This window comes from Pelmatolapia mariae, linkage group LG16_19 (assembly GCF_036321145.2).
Source record: "Pelmatolapia mariae isolate MD_Pm_ZW linkage group LG16_19, Pm_UMD_F_2, whole genome shotgun sequence".
Classification (NCBI taxonomy): Eukaryota; Metazoa; Chordata; class Actinopteri; order Cichliformes; family Cichlidae; genus Pelmatolapia; species Pelmatolapia mariae.
In genome coordinates this window covers 61167535-61184791 of record NC_086241.1, presented here as the reverse complement: position 1 = coordinate 61184791, position 17257 = coordinate 61167535, and the positions used below count along the sequence as shown (strand labels likewise).

General features: G+C 39.8%; 1 protein-coding gene across 3 annotated transcripts in view; it reads left to right on the top strand.

Annotated features, from left to right (window-relative positions):
- The window catches only part of slc8a3 (solute carrier family 8 member 3), a 134580-nt gene that overhangs the window by 79364 nt on the left and 37959 nt on the right, over positions 1-17257 (top strand). For all 3 annotated transcript variants that reach the window (XM_063500095.1, XM_063500097.1, XM_063500096.1), the window contains exon 3: positions 10927-11033. In XM_063500095.1, coding sequence (XP_063356165.1) covers positions 10927-11033 — 107 coding nt within the window. The remainder of the gene's footprint in view (positions 1-10926; positions 11034-17257) is intronic.

The following is a 17257-nucleotide window of genomic DNA, read 5'->3' as shown; positions in this document are numbered from 1 at the left end:
AATTTATGATATCGGTATCGGTATCGGACATAAAAGAGATGGCACGATACCATCGTGCCATCTCTAATACATACATCACAACTCTCTGATGTTTTGTTGTTGTTGTTTTTGTTTTTGTTTAGGATGAAAAAACAGTAAAAAAAATTATATACAAATTTAAACTCATATATGCAAATTGATGTTTTTTTTCTTAGTAAGGAGGTCCATTCTTTTGTCCTTTTTTCTACCCCATCACCCCCAACCGGTGCTGGCTGCTCCTTTTTTCTTCCTGTTATAAGAGAGTTTTTCCTTCCCACTGTCACCAAGTGCTTGCTCATAGGGGGTCCTCTAATTGCTGGGGTCTGCTCTTTACCTTACAGTACACCAACTCTTGTGGGTGACTTGGTGCTTTATAAATACATTGGACTTAAATAGAATGGGAACTGAATTGAACTGATTTAAAATAGAATGAACTGAACTAAACTGAACTGGCTTTACAGGGCTAAGTTCCACCAGAGGTCCAAATGACTGAACTAAATCTACAATGCATTATTAAACTAGAAACTCAAAAACATTTTCTTTTTTTCATTAAAGATTATTGTATTATTTCTAAATCACCACGCAAGTCCCTTGGCAGTACTGTAGATACAGAGTGCGTATTTGTGTGTGAATGTTATGCCCCTTTTAAAACATTAGTTGTATAAACACTCAAATCAATTTCTCTCTACAAACAACCGCTGCCTCTAGTGTGATCACACCCTTCATGAACTGCTCAAGGACACTTAAGAAGGGAGGGTGTTTGCCAGAGCGGGGGCTTGACTTTGGGTTCTCAGGATGAATGACTGTCTCTCACATACAAGGCCAACCCTTCCCCTCACACTGAGTGAACATAACAGGGAATACATCACATCTTCAGTATTGGTAAATTTGGCCAAATTGCTTTCTCCCTCCTCCTGAATCGACTGTGCACTGTTTAAACTGGGAGTCACTTTGACGCATGTATTATTCAAACAACATCTGGCACCACTGCACGAACTCTGATGCGTTTTCCCTTAAACAACTCCCACTCAGAGCTCATCTGGCTAAAGTTTGTCCAGCAAATTTGCAAGCGGCCAAGTGGAGACTTTCAGTTTTGTTTGATTTTGTATAAGACTGATGTCTGACTCAAGCAAGTCAGTCACAATTTCTTTGTTTATCAAGGCTTTTGCTCTTTGGGATGATTACTAGTGGGTCAAGTATAGTTTGATTTCTTTTTAGGGATGAAAAGAATGAAAGTAAGATGAGGGTAAGAGGAAGACCAGTCATGTACGCCTGCTGGGTGTGGAATATTAAATCTGATGTGAGCTTGTCAGATTGGCAAGAAATCATTGACAAATGTGTTTACTGGCTTTTTTTCTGTGATTGCTGGGGAAAAGCAATAATCAGGACTATAATGAGCAAGGCCCATAATCCCTGTGCTTGGTGACAGAAACCAGGCCTGCTTAATTAAGGCACTGATTTCCCACAGGGCACCGGGGCCTTTTTTTCACCCCCCTTGTCCTCGCCCTGACTTTATAGGCTTCGCTTTATTTGGTTTTTTGTGCGGAGATGTCTCCAAAATCTGTCGAAGGAAAAGAGATTGGTTTTGGAATATTTGGTTTTTACTGATCTTTTATGACATGTTTGCTTTTACCTCTAGCAATATTCAGATGATGTTTACTACAAAAACTTTTTAGGAAGTGAACTTCTCACAATCCTACAACCAACAAGGGCTGCTCCATTGAAGTAGAAGTAATGGGTTCTGTTTAAAAACCCTGCTCGAGTCCCTTCGTGCATGCTGTATAAAAGCAGCCTTGCGTGAGGGTGAAAAAGCAACTCAGTCGATGGAAACAGAGGAAAGACATTTTGGACACACTGTCTTTAGTTTAAACCAGAAAGACAGCAGGTTGGTGTTAGCAGGTGTTTTATAGAGAAGGACGACCCTGGAAAAAAAAAAGGTCACATTTAATTGCAGTGCTTTCAGCTGCCTGAGTACCCGAGTCTTTCCAAAGATTTTCTCAAAAAGAGAGAACTTTGCTGAAAAGCTGAGCAATAATCTGAGGGTCAGTCTGCACCAACAGACAAGCAAAAAGTCAAACTGGAGATTGGATATCACACATCTCACATATCACCTCCTCTGATGTGTTACTCCACCACAGTGGCTTCACACTCTGAGCGGTTGTATTATTTAGTGTTTGTGGAACGGAAGCCAGCGAGGAGACCAAAACAGTAAATCTGCTGTCGAAGAAGAGGCATCTGAAAATGGAGAGGAGGTGGCAGCTAAAGCAAATTTCAGCCGCAGTGTGGATTTTGGCCACAGAACAGAGGGAGAAAGAGGCACTCTGTATCAGCCTCTCCATCTCTTCTCCTTCTCTCTCTTTGGCTCCCTGCACCACCTCCACTTTCATGTCTCATTCCCTTTACTTTTTTCTCCTCCCCCCATCCCTCTTTTTTTCCTCTTCTCCATCTGCTTTGGACTTGGGGAACACAGAGACCGCTGGCCGCCCGGCAGCCCAGTGCAGCGGAGGTGTGAACCCTCTAATCGTCTGTCATTACCCACTGGCACTTCCCACACTAATACTCAACTTAAGGGCGTCATGTCTAGTATGTTAGCATCAATAAATCATTATCACATTAATTCTGACACATTAGGGTAATTCACTTTAACAAATGAGAACACTGGTGCGAAGACTGACATCGTTTTTACTCTGCTGTACTTTCCTGCATGATGTGTTTCTTATTTCATAACAAAGAATGCATATTCAATGACACAGAACGGAGCAGATTCAACTTTATGTTATTTTTGCTGAATTTCATACTTGAGCTTTATGACTTATTACTTTTTCCACATTTTAGAGCAAACACAATTTCCATAGAAGTAGAACAGTAAAGGGATGCAGTAAGGGGGTACAAGGATTAATGCCACTTGCTACAGATAGCATCATTGAAGGATTAGTTTGGCATCATGGGTAATATACTTAATGACTGTCTTGCTTACTTGCCTTTTTACTGTAAGTACAGTGCAGAACTACAATCTGTTGAGAGTTACAGGAGGTACAGAAACTTTGTTTCCTGAGTCATAAGTTCTATCCTGCTCTAACCTCGCAGCTCTCAGTCATGTACCAAAAGTAGAGCCTTTCTGACTGACATTAAACTACTTATTAATATTTACTTAATTTTTTTCCCACCATATACATAAGCACTTCAAATCCTGCTCATCAGTAAATTTGCCCTCTCTATAATATTTAAGTGTTCTGCCAGTATGAAAATGCCAATCGGATGCTTTCTAGATGGTGGATTAATATATCTGATTGTATGTTTCTGTGTTCGCATGATCTCCAACAGCGCTCGCTAAAAAGCAGCCACGAATTATGACAGAACCTCCACCGTGTTTTAGAGATGGCTGTACACAGCTGTACCTCTGTTGTATCTCTCTCCTGCATATTGACAATTTGGATTTCAAATTATTCATCACTCCATAAGTCCTGTTACCTGTGAATTTCAGCCCAGTTCTTGTGTAATTTGGCACTCCTCAGCCTTTTCTCCCTTTTCTCCTTCCTTAAAAAAGGCTTCTTGACAGCCACGCTTCCACTGAGACCATTTCAGTGAACAGTATATGGATCAACTGAAGGGCCAGATGCAACTGTCAGGTCCTGTGTCAGGTCTTTGCTGGATTTTTTTCCCATCGAGGACATACCTTTCAGATACTGTTCTGAAAGTCATCTACTCTAGATAGTTTTTTTTTTTCTTTTTTTAAGGACTGCCACTGTTTTTTGTCCTCCACTTGACCAGTTTCCTAATATTTTTGAAGCACACACTACACACCATGCAGAGATATACCAGGTTTTTGGCTGTTAGCTCTTTAAGAATCACCTTGTTGGTGCAAAAATATTTGTTTATGCCTGTCAAGCTGTGTTACCTTTGTCATTTTTCATTGATTCAGCTAAACAAAAGGGACCAAATTATACATGTTTGCAGCAGGTTGCTGGTAACAAAGTGCCAAAAGATTTAAACCATTTAAAATTGTTTCGTTGACTGTAATATACAGGCACAATACTGGTTCATCCCTTGAGTTAGGTGACTTTTTTATGCTTGAATGATTCATAGGTCAGTATTGAGTGGCTTAACAAAAAAACATTCCTCTGAAAATGATCATGTACAAGGACTAGAATGAAAATGAGTGAAAAGGCCAACAATGTCCAAAGAAACAATGCTTCAGAAAGCCTGAAGAAGTACTGCTCAAGATCACAACCTCCTAAAACCTGAACTCTTTCATGGCATGCATTTTTAATGTCTCTTTGCTCTTTGGACTGATTGGGATCTGATGAATGTAAAAACAAAGATTATTTTAATTTTTTTTAACCTGATTTTGTATTTTCTGAGAACAATGAGATCCACATGAGGACATTTGCTTTAAATTTCGATAGAACAGTGACAGTATAATGTCCTCGTAAGTGGATATCAGGCACTTGTAGATCAAAATTTAGTATTTTGGTCTAGACAACCCAAAATGTGATGTCCACATATGTGGACGCCAGGTTCTAGGAGGTTAAAAAAGTCCGGCTCCTTAGCAGCAAAATAGAAAGAAATGAGGGGTGGCTCAAGACTGCTGCACACCACTGTATATTACGCTATGGCATCCTGTGCTAATGTGTAAAGCCACCATCTGCCACCTTTGTCCCTGTGCTATCACTATTAGCCTGTTTTTATAACTAAAGGTAGAATAACATCCACTATTTACTTCCATGTCATGCAGCTTCATTTGAAGCCATGTACCATTTTCTCATGTCATTTAATATATTTAATAGATGGAATTGTTATTTCTTGGTATTTTGCACACACATTTTTCTGTTACATGTCAGTAAATATAGTAAATTACTAATATGAAATTGCATATCAACACTATGCATTTGTCTTTGTACCTTTGCTGCTTTTTTTCTCCTTTGTAATGCGCATGTCAAGCTAACTGCATAAAGAATGACTAAAGATAAGTGTTTAGATAATCACATCTCAACTGGTTCATGAAAATACCTGTTACATCTCCGAAAAACTAATATCACAGAAGCTTACAGTACTTTATGTGTCTGTGTATACTGTATCACTTTATCAAACCCTCTGTGTCTTTTATGTCAACACATCAATCCAAAGCTTTGCTATTACACCACTCCCTGTAGATAAAGGCGATATTAAAACTTCTCTTTAAACACTCTGGTTTGCGTCAGTGTGCACAGCAGATGTTTGACAGTGCACTCACACAAACTGTATCAACCTGCCTGAATCAATGAATTATTGGCAATTTTCACAGATAAATCTCATCTCATGCACAGTGTCTAACAAATTTATTAAACCCCACCCAGTTTAAGGTTTATACCACAGCTGTCCCACAGTATTGGTAATTACCAAAATAATGTTTAACCTACTAGTGTGGGCTAGTCTTTTAATCTGAATTACATTTTTAATGCTGTCCATGAATTTTCAACTTTACCATTTTGCAAAAAATGCATAAAAATAGTCGAGTGTGTTATTATTATTTTTTATTATAATGCCAAATTGCTTGCCAAAATTAAATGTTTGTGTGCGTTCCTGAACAGAAAAGTCATTTTAATGGCTCAATGTTATGCATGATTCATTTCTAACTTGTTCAAAACTAAAAATAATGGTATTTATTTTGCAAATAACAAAACCGAATTAATGTTGTTATTTGCAAATTTGAGCCGGCCCTCTGGACATGACTGAGTTTTTGACAGATTTCCAAAACATTTGTTTTCTTGTTTTAACGACAGATGTTTACATAAATTTGTTAAGCACTGTATAGGTTTGTGCGTGATTATATTTAGCCTGTCGGCAGTTATGATTGCGATGCTTTGTGAAGTGCGGGCCATGGGTGTGAATATTACTCTAAATTAGAAAAAGGGAACACTGCAGGACACAGATATTTTCTTTTCCTTTTTTTTGCCACTAGTCATATACAAACTTATAATAAGGACTTATTATATGGACTCCTTTTCTATTATCTCTTATCTTCTCACCCTTCCTCTTCTTTTTCTCACTTGCTCACTGTGTCTCGCTTACGCACAAGGTGTCCTTTGGCGGTGGTGCGTGACACACTAGGTTGTGGCATTAGTGAGACAGGGCTGTCACTTCCAACTTGTCAGCATAAAGCATTACTGATGTGAAGGTGTGTGTTTAAAACCAAACCACAGTCTTTTACAATAAAAAAACAAATACTTTTTAGTTTTTTAAACCAGCAGGTGAGAAAAGTGTATAACTTCGCGGGGGAGTGAACCATAGTCCATAGCTGCCCCTTAACCTTCGTCCTATGCCATTACCATCCCTGCAAACTCTAATACAGGGGGCGTTACTTCTTGGCAACCAATGAGCTTCAACATTTGCCATTTCAAAGGTGCAGTAATCCTATAGGCAAAAACATAGATAAAACGCTCCCACCGGACGAGCCTGGGCATATGAACACATGTTCTGAAATGAACCCCATTCTTCCATGTGAAAGTCCGCTACTTAACCCACCACTAGTGCTGGGCGATATGGAAAAAATGTTTATCACGATATGAATTATTTTATATCACGTAACGATATATATCACGATATACCACCTGACCTGTGGTCATCTGGAAAGTATGCAGTCTGTAAACAGCGAGTGGAGAGGGTGCAGTCTTTGTTTTGAGTTACCGTAAAGCATGTCGCAAATCCGGGTGCACGTAAAGCAGCACCGTGTCGCAAAACCACAAGACGGAGTTTCTTTGCGAAAAATATCATTATTTTATATTTTATTTTCTCTTGCATAAAGTTAAGAGTATGTATAGTGAGAAGACAACACTAATATATTTGCCCCAGGCTATTTAACCCTTTAAGACCTACCATAGAACCAAGTCCGCCAGAGCTTATCTTTACATTTTACATGCTGTAGTGCCATTTGTGGGAGCATTTCAAGTTGCTATACATCAATACAACCGTTATAGCCCAAATTTTAATAATATGTATACATTAAGTCCATAGTAACTACATAAATTGCAAAAAAGTGCAATAAACTACAAAAAAATTGAAAATTGTTTTTTTTTTTTTTACATATATTTCTAGTTCAAGAAATTTAAGAGGCGTATCCCTCAAAACTGTAAATACATAAAGTTGCACAAAATAGTTTCCAACCACGAGAAATTTACTTTGAGTGTGTTCATAGTTTTATGTTTGAGATACACAAATTTTTATATACTACAGGAAAAATTAAAATAAATATTATAATGCAAATTTGCAAAAAAAAACCAGCATGTGCATCAAAATAAACTATTTCCAACAGTGTAATTTGACTTTTAAGCATCCCAGAAACGATACAGAAAAGCATAAAGTCAAACATGACTTTTAAGAACACCAACATAGGCTTTGAAGGTAAAAAAAAAACAACTACATTTTCCGCGAAAATGACGTCACTTCCGGTTTGGACAGGTAATGGCGGACATGCGATAGTTCGCGCTGACTTGTATTCCAACATAGGAAGTGTTATGAACAGCTGATCGGATCGGCAAAGCGTGTTTCTGGAATATTATGTTTTTGTTGCTGGAAGTGGTTTTTATGCAATTTTTGCAAAGCTATATGTCGAAGGAAACCGTGACCTAGGGCAAGCTAATGGAATAAGATGTAAGTACAACTCCTCCGGTTTCATATGCAAAAAAAAAAAAAATATTGCACTACCTTATGTGGTTCCAGTTCTACAGGGATTTAAAAATAGTTAGGCAAAACGGAGTGTGCCTGCTCCGACCGGTTGTAAAGGGTTAATGATATATTTTATGTAATAATTTATAAAATTAGGGTTAGAAACGATAGAAACGATAGAAGACAAATGGCACGATAGACACTTTTCTATCGTCCACACCAGGGGTGCCCGATCCCAGTCCTCGAGAGCTACTGTCCTGCAGCTTTTAGATGCATCCCTACTCCAACACAGCTGAATCAAATGGTTTGATTGCCTCTTCAGCATGCCATCAAGTTTGGCAAATGCCTGATAACAAGCCATTCATTTGATTCAGGTGTGTCGGAACAAGGATCCATCTAAAAGCTGCAGGACGGTAGCTCTCGAGGACTGGGATTGGGCACCCCTGGTCCACACGATATATATCGTCATATCGCCCAGCACTACCCACCACACTACAAAGTCTTTCTTTCTTCATGTTCTTTCCTCTTTATACTAATTTATGCTGAATGATATATTATGGTTTGTACTGATCTTGTCTAAACAGGCTCGTGATTGGATAAAATCTCCTTTCATTGCCTAGATCAGGGGTCTCCAACTCCAGGCCTCAAGGGCCGGTGTCCTGCAGGTTTTAGATCTCACCCTGGGTCTACACACCTGAATCAAATGATTAGTTCATTACCAGGCCTCTGGAGAACTTTAAGACATGTTGAGGAGGTAATTTAGCCATTTGAATCAGCTGTGTTGGATCAAGGACACATCTAAAAACTGCAGGACACCGGCCCTTGAGGCCTGGAGTTGGAGACCCCTGGCCTAGATTTTTAAAAGCCTAAAACCAGAGCCTATTGGGTGTGCAGGAGTGTAGTATCCAATATGCAGAAAGGTTATTATTGACTTCAGTTGAAGAGGCTCCAAAAGCATGATGCTTACTCTGTTATCAACTCAAACAAAAAAAATTAATTTTGTGATCTTCTCATTTACTCATTTGCCTGCTAAATGTCCGGAGAATCTAATGAATGTGACTCATTCTTTGAGAAGTTACTCAATAACACTAATATGGTCATTTATTATTAGAAGATCATTTTCATTGGCATCAGTCCCTTGTCAGGTTGGTCAAACTGTCATGGAAAATTAAATATGATTATATTTTTTTCCAGATGATTTTCTGCTATATTAGGTTTAAGCAGTGCAGAAATCCAATAACTTTAAGATTATTGTGTCTAATGTGACTCTTTTAGGTTTAAGGCATAAATAATTTCACTTGTCTAATTAGTTGTTGCCTATTTCTAAATTAACCTAAGGATCTAAGAGCAAGGATAGCATCTTGGCTTGAAAACTGTAGTAAGTGCGTAGAGAAAGTTAGGAATCTGGGTCCTGTAGCTCATTTCAGCGTCATTAAATATGTAGCTGTTTTTTTGTTTTTTTTTTGCATGTGGGATTAGATTAATCGAGAGGCTGCATTTGTAGCTTCGTTGTGAATGTCCGGCCAGATTACCATTCCCTACAGCAGCCAGGCCATATGTGTGTGTGTGTGTTTGCCGTGTTCCACTTGCTCATTAGACTCCAGGTCTTTCTTCTTTCAGTCCTGATGAAAACCGAGGCGCTTTTCAGGGCAGCACTGGAGACGTCTCACCTGCCGATCTAATGTGAAAGGAGAGGGGGAAAGACAAAGATGGATCTTCTTTGTGCTTTGTGCTAACAGGTTGAAACTGTAGGCTCACACCCCGCAGCAATTCAAATTCAGATCTAGAAAATACCCTGGGCAGAGACAGGAATTTGGCTATACATTACAGCAAGATTACTTATGCATTTTCATTCCTCTCAAGATGCTCAGATTAGGAGTTTTATATGCGTGGCATGTGTGCAGCATGCTGGTTTGTGCGCCAGACTTCTGTGCGTGTCAGTGCTTTGACTGACACAAGCAGCGCTATGTGTCATGGTGCTGGAAGTACATCAGCGGGATTTTGGGAGAGGGAGCTGCTTTTTGACTTGATACATGATACATGAGCAGCTATCCATAATGAATGCTTCCCTGCTACTTATCTTATTAGCTGAACCCCTGCTCTCCAAGTACTTTCCCTAAATAACATGCGGAAAATTGTGTTTTTTGGCAGATGAAAACTAAAAGCGTCTTCCTGTGAAGATGTCAGACACATAATGAAGTATGTCATCCCTATCTGAGGGGCGGCAGCGTCGCTGTTAAGTATTGTTGACCTGTCTGTGCTTGCAGGGAATGCTTTCAAGGCCTTGATATATTGGATGCAGCAAGACTTGAATTTGCTTATATTTTCCAGCACCAGACAACGTGCGATGAGCTGTTTTCGTGAATCCCGTTGAATCCAACAGAGCTGTTCCTCGAGGAGTTCCTGCTGCGATATGGCAAGGCACTAAGGCATCTGGGTACCTACTGACCACTTAACTGCCTGCGCTTGTCGATAACTCTTTATAAAGATCAATTAGGGCGATCAGTGGTGAGAACGCTGCTGGGGCTGAGGTGCCATATTGAGCTGTTTCTGTGTGATGATGTCACAAGCAGTCCTTTTCCAGAGGAGCCTGAGCCCTCCAGACATTCCACTTCATTAAAGGGGTGTTCTCCCCAAACCGGAGCAGTGAACTCAGCAACGAGCTACTTCTCTCTTTCCTCTGCCACGTCTGTGCCTCGAGAGGTGGCCGAGCTCTCGCTGTGTCCAGCCGGCCATCTCGTTTAAAGGGGTTCTGACTGAAACACTGAGCCGCAAAAATCAATTTAGGTAGTAGTGGCAGTTTTTTTCATTTATCCTTCATTCACCTTCTTGCCCTTGCGAAATGTTCGTTTACACATTTTACAACCCGAGTGATTACACGCTGCTGTTTTCAGTTCATTGTGCTCTTTTTATCTGCCCTGCCGTGGAGTGCTTCTCAACGTCCCCCACCTCCCTCTTACTCGTTCCACTTGTGTCTGGCGACGTGATAAATGTGGTTGTCATGACACCCGTTGTAGCCAATGAGCTCACTGAAACCAGTGTGTGTGTCATGTCCAGCTGCTGACAGACAGGCTGGTCCAAAGCAAGCTGACCTTCCACCTCCTAACCTTTCTTCCATGCTGATTATTAATCCTACTTACTGCACACTTCCTGTGTCCCTCCATCACAAATTAACCTTTTTCTTCTTCTCTTTCCCCTCTCTCTCCTTCTCTGTCCTTTTTTCTCTCACGCCCCCCCTTCCTCCTCCCCTCCTCCCTCTTGCAGCAAATTTGTTCACGTGAAAATAATTGACGATGAGGAGTATGAGAAAAACAAGAACTTCTTCCTGGAGCTGGCCGAACCTCGCATGGTAGACATGAGTCTGCAGAAAGGTGCAGTACGGACTCTATTTATTTATTTTTTAACCACTTCCCTTCTTTCCCTCAGTTTCTTCTTGCTATCTTCTTACATTGTCATTGTATTATATCTCACTGTTTATAGCCTCCCTGCTTCTCTGTCCTCTTCCTTCACCTACTCTTTCATTACACTACTCTACGACATTGGCGCCCTATTCACCTCACGACACCCTCCTTTTATTTTACGCCCATTCTCAGCTATTCTTTCATGCAAAAAAAAAAAAAAACAGCTGCAAAATCAAACCATCGCTATTGTAATGACAGTCTCCCCAGACAGCATCATCATCTGCATAAAAAGAGAACAGGGAGTCTAGGAGCTGCTTTCATTTACCTTCTCAAAGAAGCAAGTAGCCATTATTATGCAAAGACACGTTTTACTAAATGCAGAGTCTAGTAGCTATTTTTAACCATATTCTTGCTTGAGTGAAAAATGCAAGCATGCTGTTGTTGGTTAAATACATTACCGATTTTTGTTTTGCTGTGAGACAGAATAACTCACAGGACTCTTTGAGTTTCATAGTTTACATGAAACTATATGAACCTAAAACATTGTTTTTTTTATCATAGCATCTTATAATGAGGACATATGCATCTCTTAGCTTCTTATATTTCTTCTCCCGTATAACAAGCATATCTTTTTCTTTTTCTTTTTTGCAACAAGGTGAATAAGAGAATAAAAGTAAGATAGAAGAATCCAAATCAGAGCAAGTTTTCATCATAAGTTTTGTTTGTTGCCTTGTTGCCGTTTGTTGTTGATAATGTGTGCTGAAAGAAGCCAACAGGCATTTTCTTAAGTTTTGCGCACCGTTATCTAATGCAGTGTTATCTAACCATGCTCAAGGCCAGGCAACGGGAGAATCTCACAAGCTGGTGCGGAGGGTGCAGAAACTAACACTTGGCTGTTCCCTCCAAACACTACAGCTCATTATGTTTACGTTATTGGGTCTGGCAGCACTGTCTGTGCGCCGGCTTCCCATGTTCTCAGAGTCATGATGAAGAGCAGCTACTACGCAGGTCTCCATGAGTGACGGCCGCGTCACGCTGCCGCTGCTCTGTGATGCTTCTTGTTTTTAAATTCCATTTCTGTGTTGTTGCAGGGGTTTTTTTCCCCATACGCACACATGCAAGCTGTCTGTCAAGCATCTTGTTTTAAATTTGTAAGATTGCCTTTAAGCTTATCCCAATTGTGAATGTAATAGTAAAAATAAACTATAATTATATGACTTTTTCTGCTCTATTTGATCAACCAAAGCACTTTTTTACCACAATCTTCAATTGCTTATGTGCTTTTCTCTGTGCATAAGCACTTTTAATGTAATATTCACAAACTCACATGCAGGAAGGGAGCCAACCACGGACTTTCAATTCAATTCAATTCAATTCAATTTCAATTCAATTCAATTCAATTCAATTCAATTTTATTTATATAGCGCCAAATCACAACAAAAGTCGCCTCAAGGCGCTTTATATTGTACAGTAGATAGCACAATATTAAATACAGAGAAAAACCCAACAATCATATCATATGACCCCCTATGAGCAAGCACTTTGGCGACAGTGGGAAGGAAAAACTCCCTTTTAACAGGAAGAAACCTCCGGCAGAACCAGGCTCAGGGAGGGGCGGGGCCATCTGCTGCGACCGGTTGGGGTGAAAGAAGGAAAACAGGATAAAGACATGCTGTGGAAGAGAGACAGAGATTAATAACAGATATGATTCGATGCAGAGAGGTCTATTAGCACATAGTGAGTGAGAAGGTGACTGGAAAGGAAAAACTCGATGCATCATGGGAATCCCCGGCAGCCTACATCTATTGCAGCATAACTAAGGGAGGATTCAGGGTCACCTGGTCCAGCCCTAACTATATGCTTTAGCAAAAAGGAAAGTTTTAAGCCTAATCTTGAAAGTAGAGATAGTGTCTTTCTCCCGAATCCAAACTGGAAGCTGGTTCTACAGAAGAGGGGCCTGAAAACTGAAGGCTCTCCCTCCCATTCTACTTTTAAATACCCTAGGGACAACAAGTAGGCCTGCAGAGCGAGAGCGAAGTGCTCTAATAGGGTGATATGGTACTACAAGGTCATTAAGATAAGATGGGGCCTGATTATTTAAGACCTTGTAAGTGAAGAGCAGGATTTTGAATTCAATTCTGGATTTAACAGGAAGCCAATGAAGGGAAGCCAAAACAGGAGAAATATGCTCTCTCTTCCTAGTCCCTGTCAGTACTCTTGCTGCACCATTTTGGATTAGCTGAAGGCTTTTCAGCGAGTTTTTAGGACATCCTGATAATAAAGAATTACAGTAGTCCAGCCTGAAAGTAATAAATGCATGAACTAGTTTTTCAGCATCACTCTGAGACAGGATATTTCTAATTTTAGAGATGTTGCGCAAATGGAAGAAAGCAGTCTTACATATTTGTTTAATATGTGCCTTGAAGGACATGTCCTGGTCAAAAATGACTCCAAGGTTCCTCACAGCATTACTGGAGGCCAAGGTAATGCCATCCAGAGTAAGAATCTGGTTAGATACCATATTTCTAAGATTTTCAGGGCCGAGTACAATAACCTCAATTTTATCTGAATTAAGAAGCAGAAAGTTAGCGGCCATCCAGGTCTTTATGTCTTTAAGACATTCCTGCAGTTTAACTAATTGGTGTGTGTTACCTGGCTTCATGGATAGATAGAGCTGCGTATCATCTGCATAGCAGTGAAAATTTATGCTATGTCTTCTAATGATGCTGCCTAGGGGAAGCATGTATAATGTAAATAGAATTGGTCCTAGCACTGAACCCTGAGGAACACCATAATAGACCTTAGTGTGTGAAGAGGACTCTTCATTTACTTGAACAAATTGGAGTCTATTAGATAGATATGATACAAACCACTGCAGTGCAGTACCTGTAATACCTACAGCATGTTCTAATCGCTCTAATAGGATATTATGATCAACAGTATCGAACGCTGCACTAAGGTCTAGCAGGACAAGCACAGAGATGAGTCCACTGTCAGAGGCCATAAGAAGATCATTTGTAACCTTCACTAAAGCTGTTTCTGTGCTGTGATGAGCTCTGAAACCTGACTGAAACTCTTCAAATAAGCCATTCCTCTGCAGATGATCTGTTAGCTGTTTGACAACTACTCTTTCAAGGATTTTTGATATGAAAGGAAGGTTGGAGATTGGCCTATAATTAGCTAAGACAGCTGGGTCTAGAGATGGCTTTTTGAGTAAAGGTTTAACTACAGCCAGCTTGAAGGCCTGTGGTACATAGCCGATTATTAGAGACAGGTTGATCATATTTAAGATTGAAGAATTAATTAATGGCAGGACTTCTTTAAGCAGTTTTGTAGGAATGGGGTCTAAAAGACACGTTGATGGTTTGGAGGAATTAATTATTGAAGTTAACTCAGAAAGATCGATTGGAGAAAAAGAGTCTAACTTAACATCAATGGTACTAAAAGTAGCTGTAGATAATATTACATCTGTGGGATGATTATTGGTAATTTTTTCTCTAATGATAAAAATTTTATTTCTGAAGAAGTTCATGAAGTCATTACTAGTTAACGTTAAAGGGATTGTTGGCTCAGTAGAGCTCTGACTTTTTGTCAGCCTGGCTACAGTGCTGAAGAGAAACCTGGGGTTGTTCTTATTTTCTTCAATCAGTGACGAATAGTAAGATGTTCTGGCTTTGCGGAGGGCTTTCTTATAAAGCAGCAAACTATTTCTCCAGGCTAAATGATGATCCTCTAAATTTGTGACACGCCATTTCCTCTCCAGCTTACGAGTTATCTGCTTTAGGCTACGTGTTTGAGAATTATACCACGGAGTCAGGGACTTCGGATTTGAGGCCTTAGTTTTCACAGGAGCTACAGTATCCAGAGTCGTACGTAGTGAGGAGGTAAAATTATTAACAAGATGATCGACCTCTGTTGGAGTAGCGTTCAGGTAGCTGCTCTGCTCTATGTTGGTACAGGGCATTGAAGATGCTAACAGTGGGTGGATTATATTCTTAAACTTAGTTACAGCACTTTCAGAAAGACATCTACTTTGATAAAGTCTACTCTCCACTGCTGTGTAATCAATCATTGTAAATGTAAATGTTATCAGGAAATGATCAGACAGCAGAGGGTTTTCAGGAAACACTGTTAAATGTTCAGTTTCTATGCCATATGTTAAAACAAGATCTAGAGTGTGATTAAAGTGGTGGGTGGGTTCTTTTACATTTTGACAGAAGCCAATTGAGTCTAATAACAGATTAAATGCAATGTTGAGGCTGTCATTTTTAGCATCTACATGGATGTTAAAATCACCCACAATAATTATTTTATCTGAGCTGAGCACTAAATCAGATAAAAAGTCTGAGAAATCAGAGAGAAACTCTGTGTAAGGCCCAGGTGGACGATAGATAATAACAAGTAAGACTGGTTTCTGAGTTTTACAGCTGGGTTGGACAAGGCTAAGCATCAGGCTTTCAAATGAATTAAAAGTCTGTCTTGGTCTTTCGTTAATTAATAGACTGGTGTGAAAAATTGCTGCCACACCGCCCCCTCGGCCTGTGCTTCGAGGTTTCTGGTAGTTAGAATGACTCGGGGGTGTTGATTCATTTAAACTAACATAATCATCCTGCTGCAACCAGGTTTCTGTAAGGCAGAGTAAATCGATTTGTTGGTCAATTATTAAGTCATGTACTAACAGAGACTTGGAGAGAGACCTAATATTTAATAATCCACATTTCACTGTTTTACTCTTTGGTTCAGATGTGGATTCTGTATTGTTCTTTCTTTTTGATTTTTTATGTTTAAGTTTTTTATTGCTGGTTTTTGGTTTGTTTTTTGTCTTTTTGGGAGCTGACACAGTCTCAATGGAGATGGGTTTTTGGGGGGGTAGCAGGAGGAGAGAAGCTGCAGAGAGGCGTGTAAGACTGCAACTCTGCTTCCTGGTCCCAACTCTGGATAGTCATATTTTGGGGGGTTTAATAAATTGGTCCATATTTCTAGAAATGAGAGCTGCTCCATCCAAAGTGGGATGGATGCCATCTCTCCTAACAAGACCAGGTTTCCTCCAGAAGGTTTGCCAATTATCTATGAAGCCCACATCGTTTCTGGGACACCACTCAGACAGCCAGCAATTTAAGGAGAACATGCAGCTAAACATGTCACTCCTGGTCTGATTGGGGAGGGGACCAGAGAAAACTACAGAGTCCGACATTGTTTTGGCAAAGTTACACACCGATTCAATATTGATTTTAGTGACCTCCGATTGGCGTAACCGGGTGTCATTACTGCCGACGTGAATTATGATCTTACTGTATTTACGTTTACCCTTAGCCAGCAGTTTTAAATTTCCTTCAATGTCGCCTGCTCTGGCCCCTGGAAGATGATTGGTAGATGATCTTTGGCCTTGTAAACAGACAACAAGGTGTCTGTTTACATGGTCCAAACCACTGGTTACACTCAAGAACAAAAAGGCCAGATTAAACGTTGCCAGAAAGCATCTAAAAGAGTCTGCACAGTTATGAAAAAAAAATAAATCTTTGTCCAGATCAAACCAAGAGTAACCAGTATCAAAATGATGGGAAGACCAAAGCATAGAGAACGGGAAGGAACAGCTCATGAGGTGAAGATTATTCAAACATGGTGGAAGCAGTTTTGTGGCATTGTCATGTATGGCTGCCACTAATGTTCATCGATGATGTGACTACTGATAGAAGCAGTAGGGTGAATTTTGAAGTGTATAGGGATATAATCTCTGCTCAGATTCAGCTAAATGCTGCAAAACTAATTGGGCTTCACAGTACAAATGGATAATGACCCAAAGTATACTGTAATAGTAACCCAAGAGTTTCTCAAGGCAAAAAAAAAATACTCTTCAATGGCAAAAGGTCATGCTGAAGACAAAATGAAGGCACAGAGACCCACAAACAAACAGTGGCTGCAGTAAAGCCTGGCAAAGCATCACAGACGTCAGACAGTCACTGAATGCAAAGATGATTAAAAACAGTTCTTATATGTAAAATTATGTTAGCTTGTCAAGTTCATTTTAAGACTCTGAAAATAGAGACTCTGTATAAAACAATGTGTAATTCCCAAACAGTTAGTGCAAAATTTTGGTGAAGCACCTGAATCTACTGTATAACGTTTCCTTCACGTCCACTCTTAGTTTTTGAATATTCTCTTAACAAAATAAGCTTCAACATGCACACGTAAGC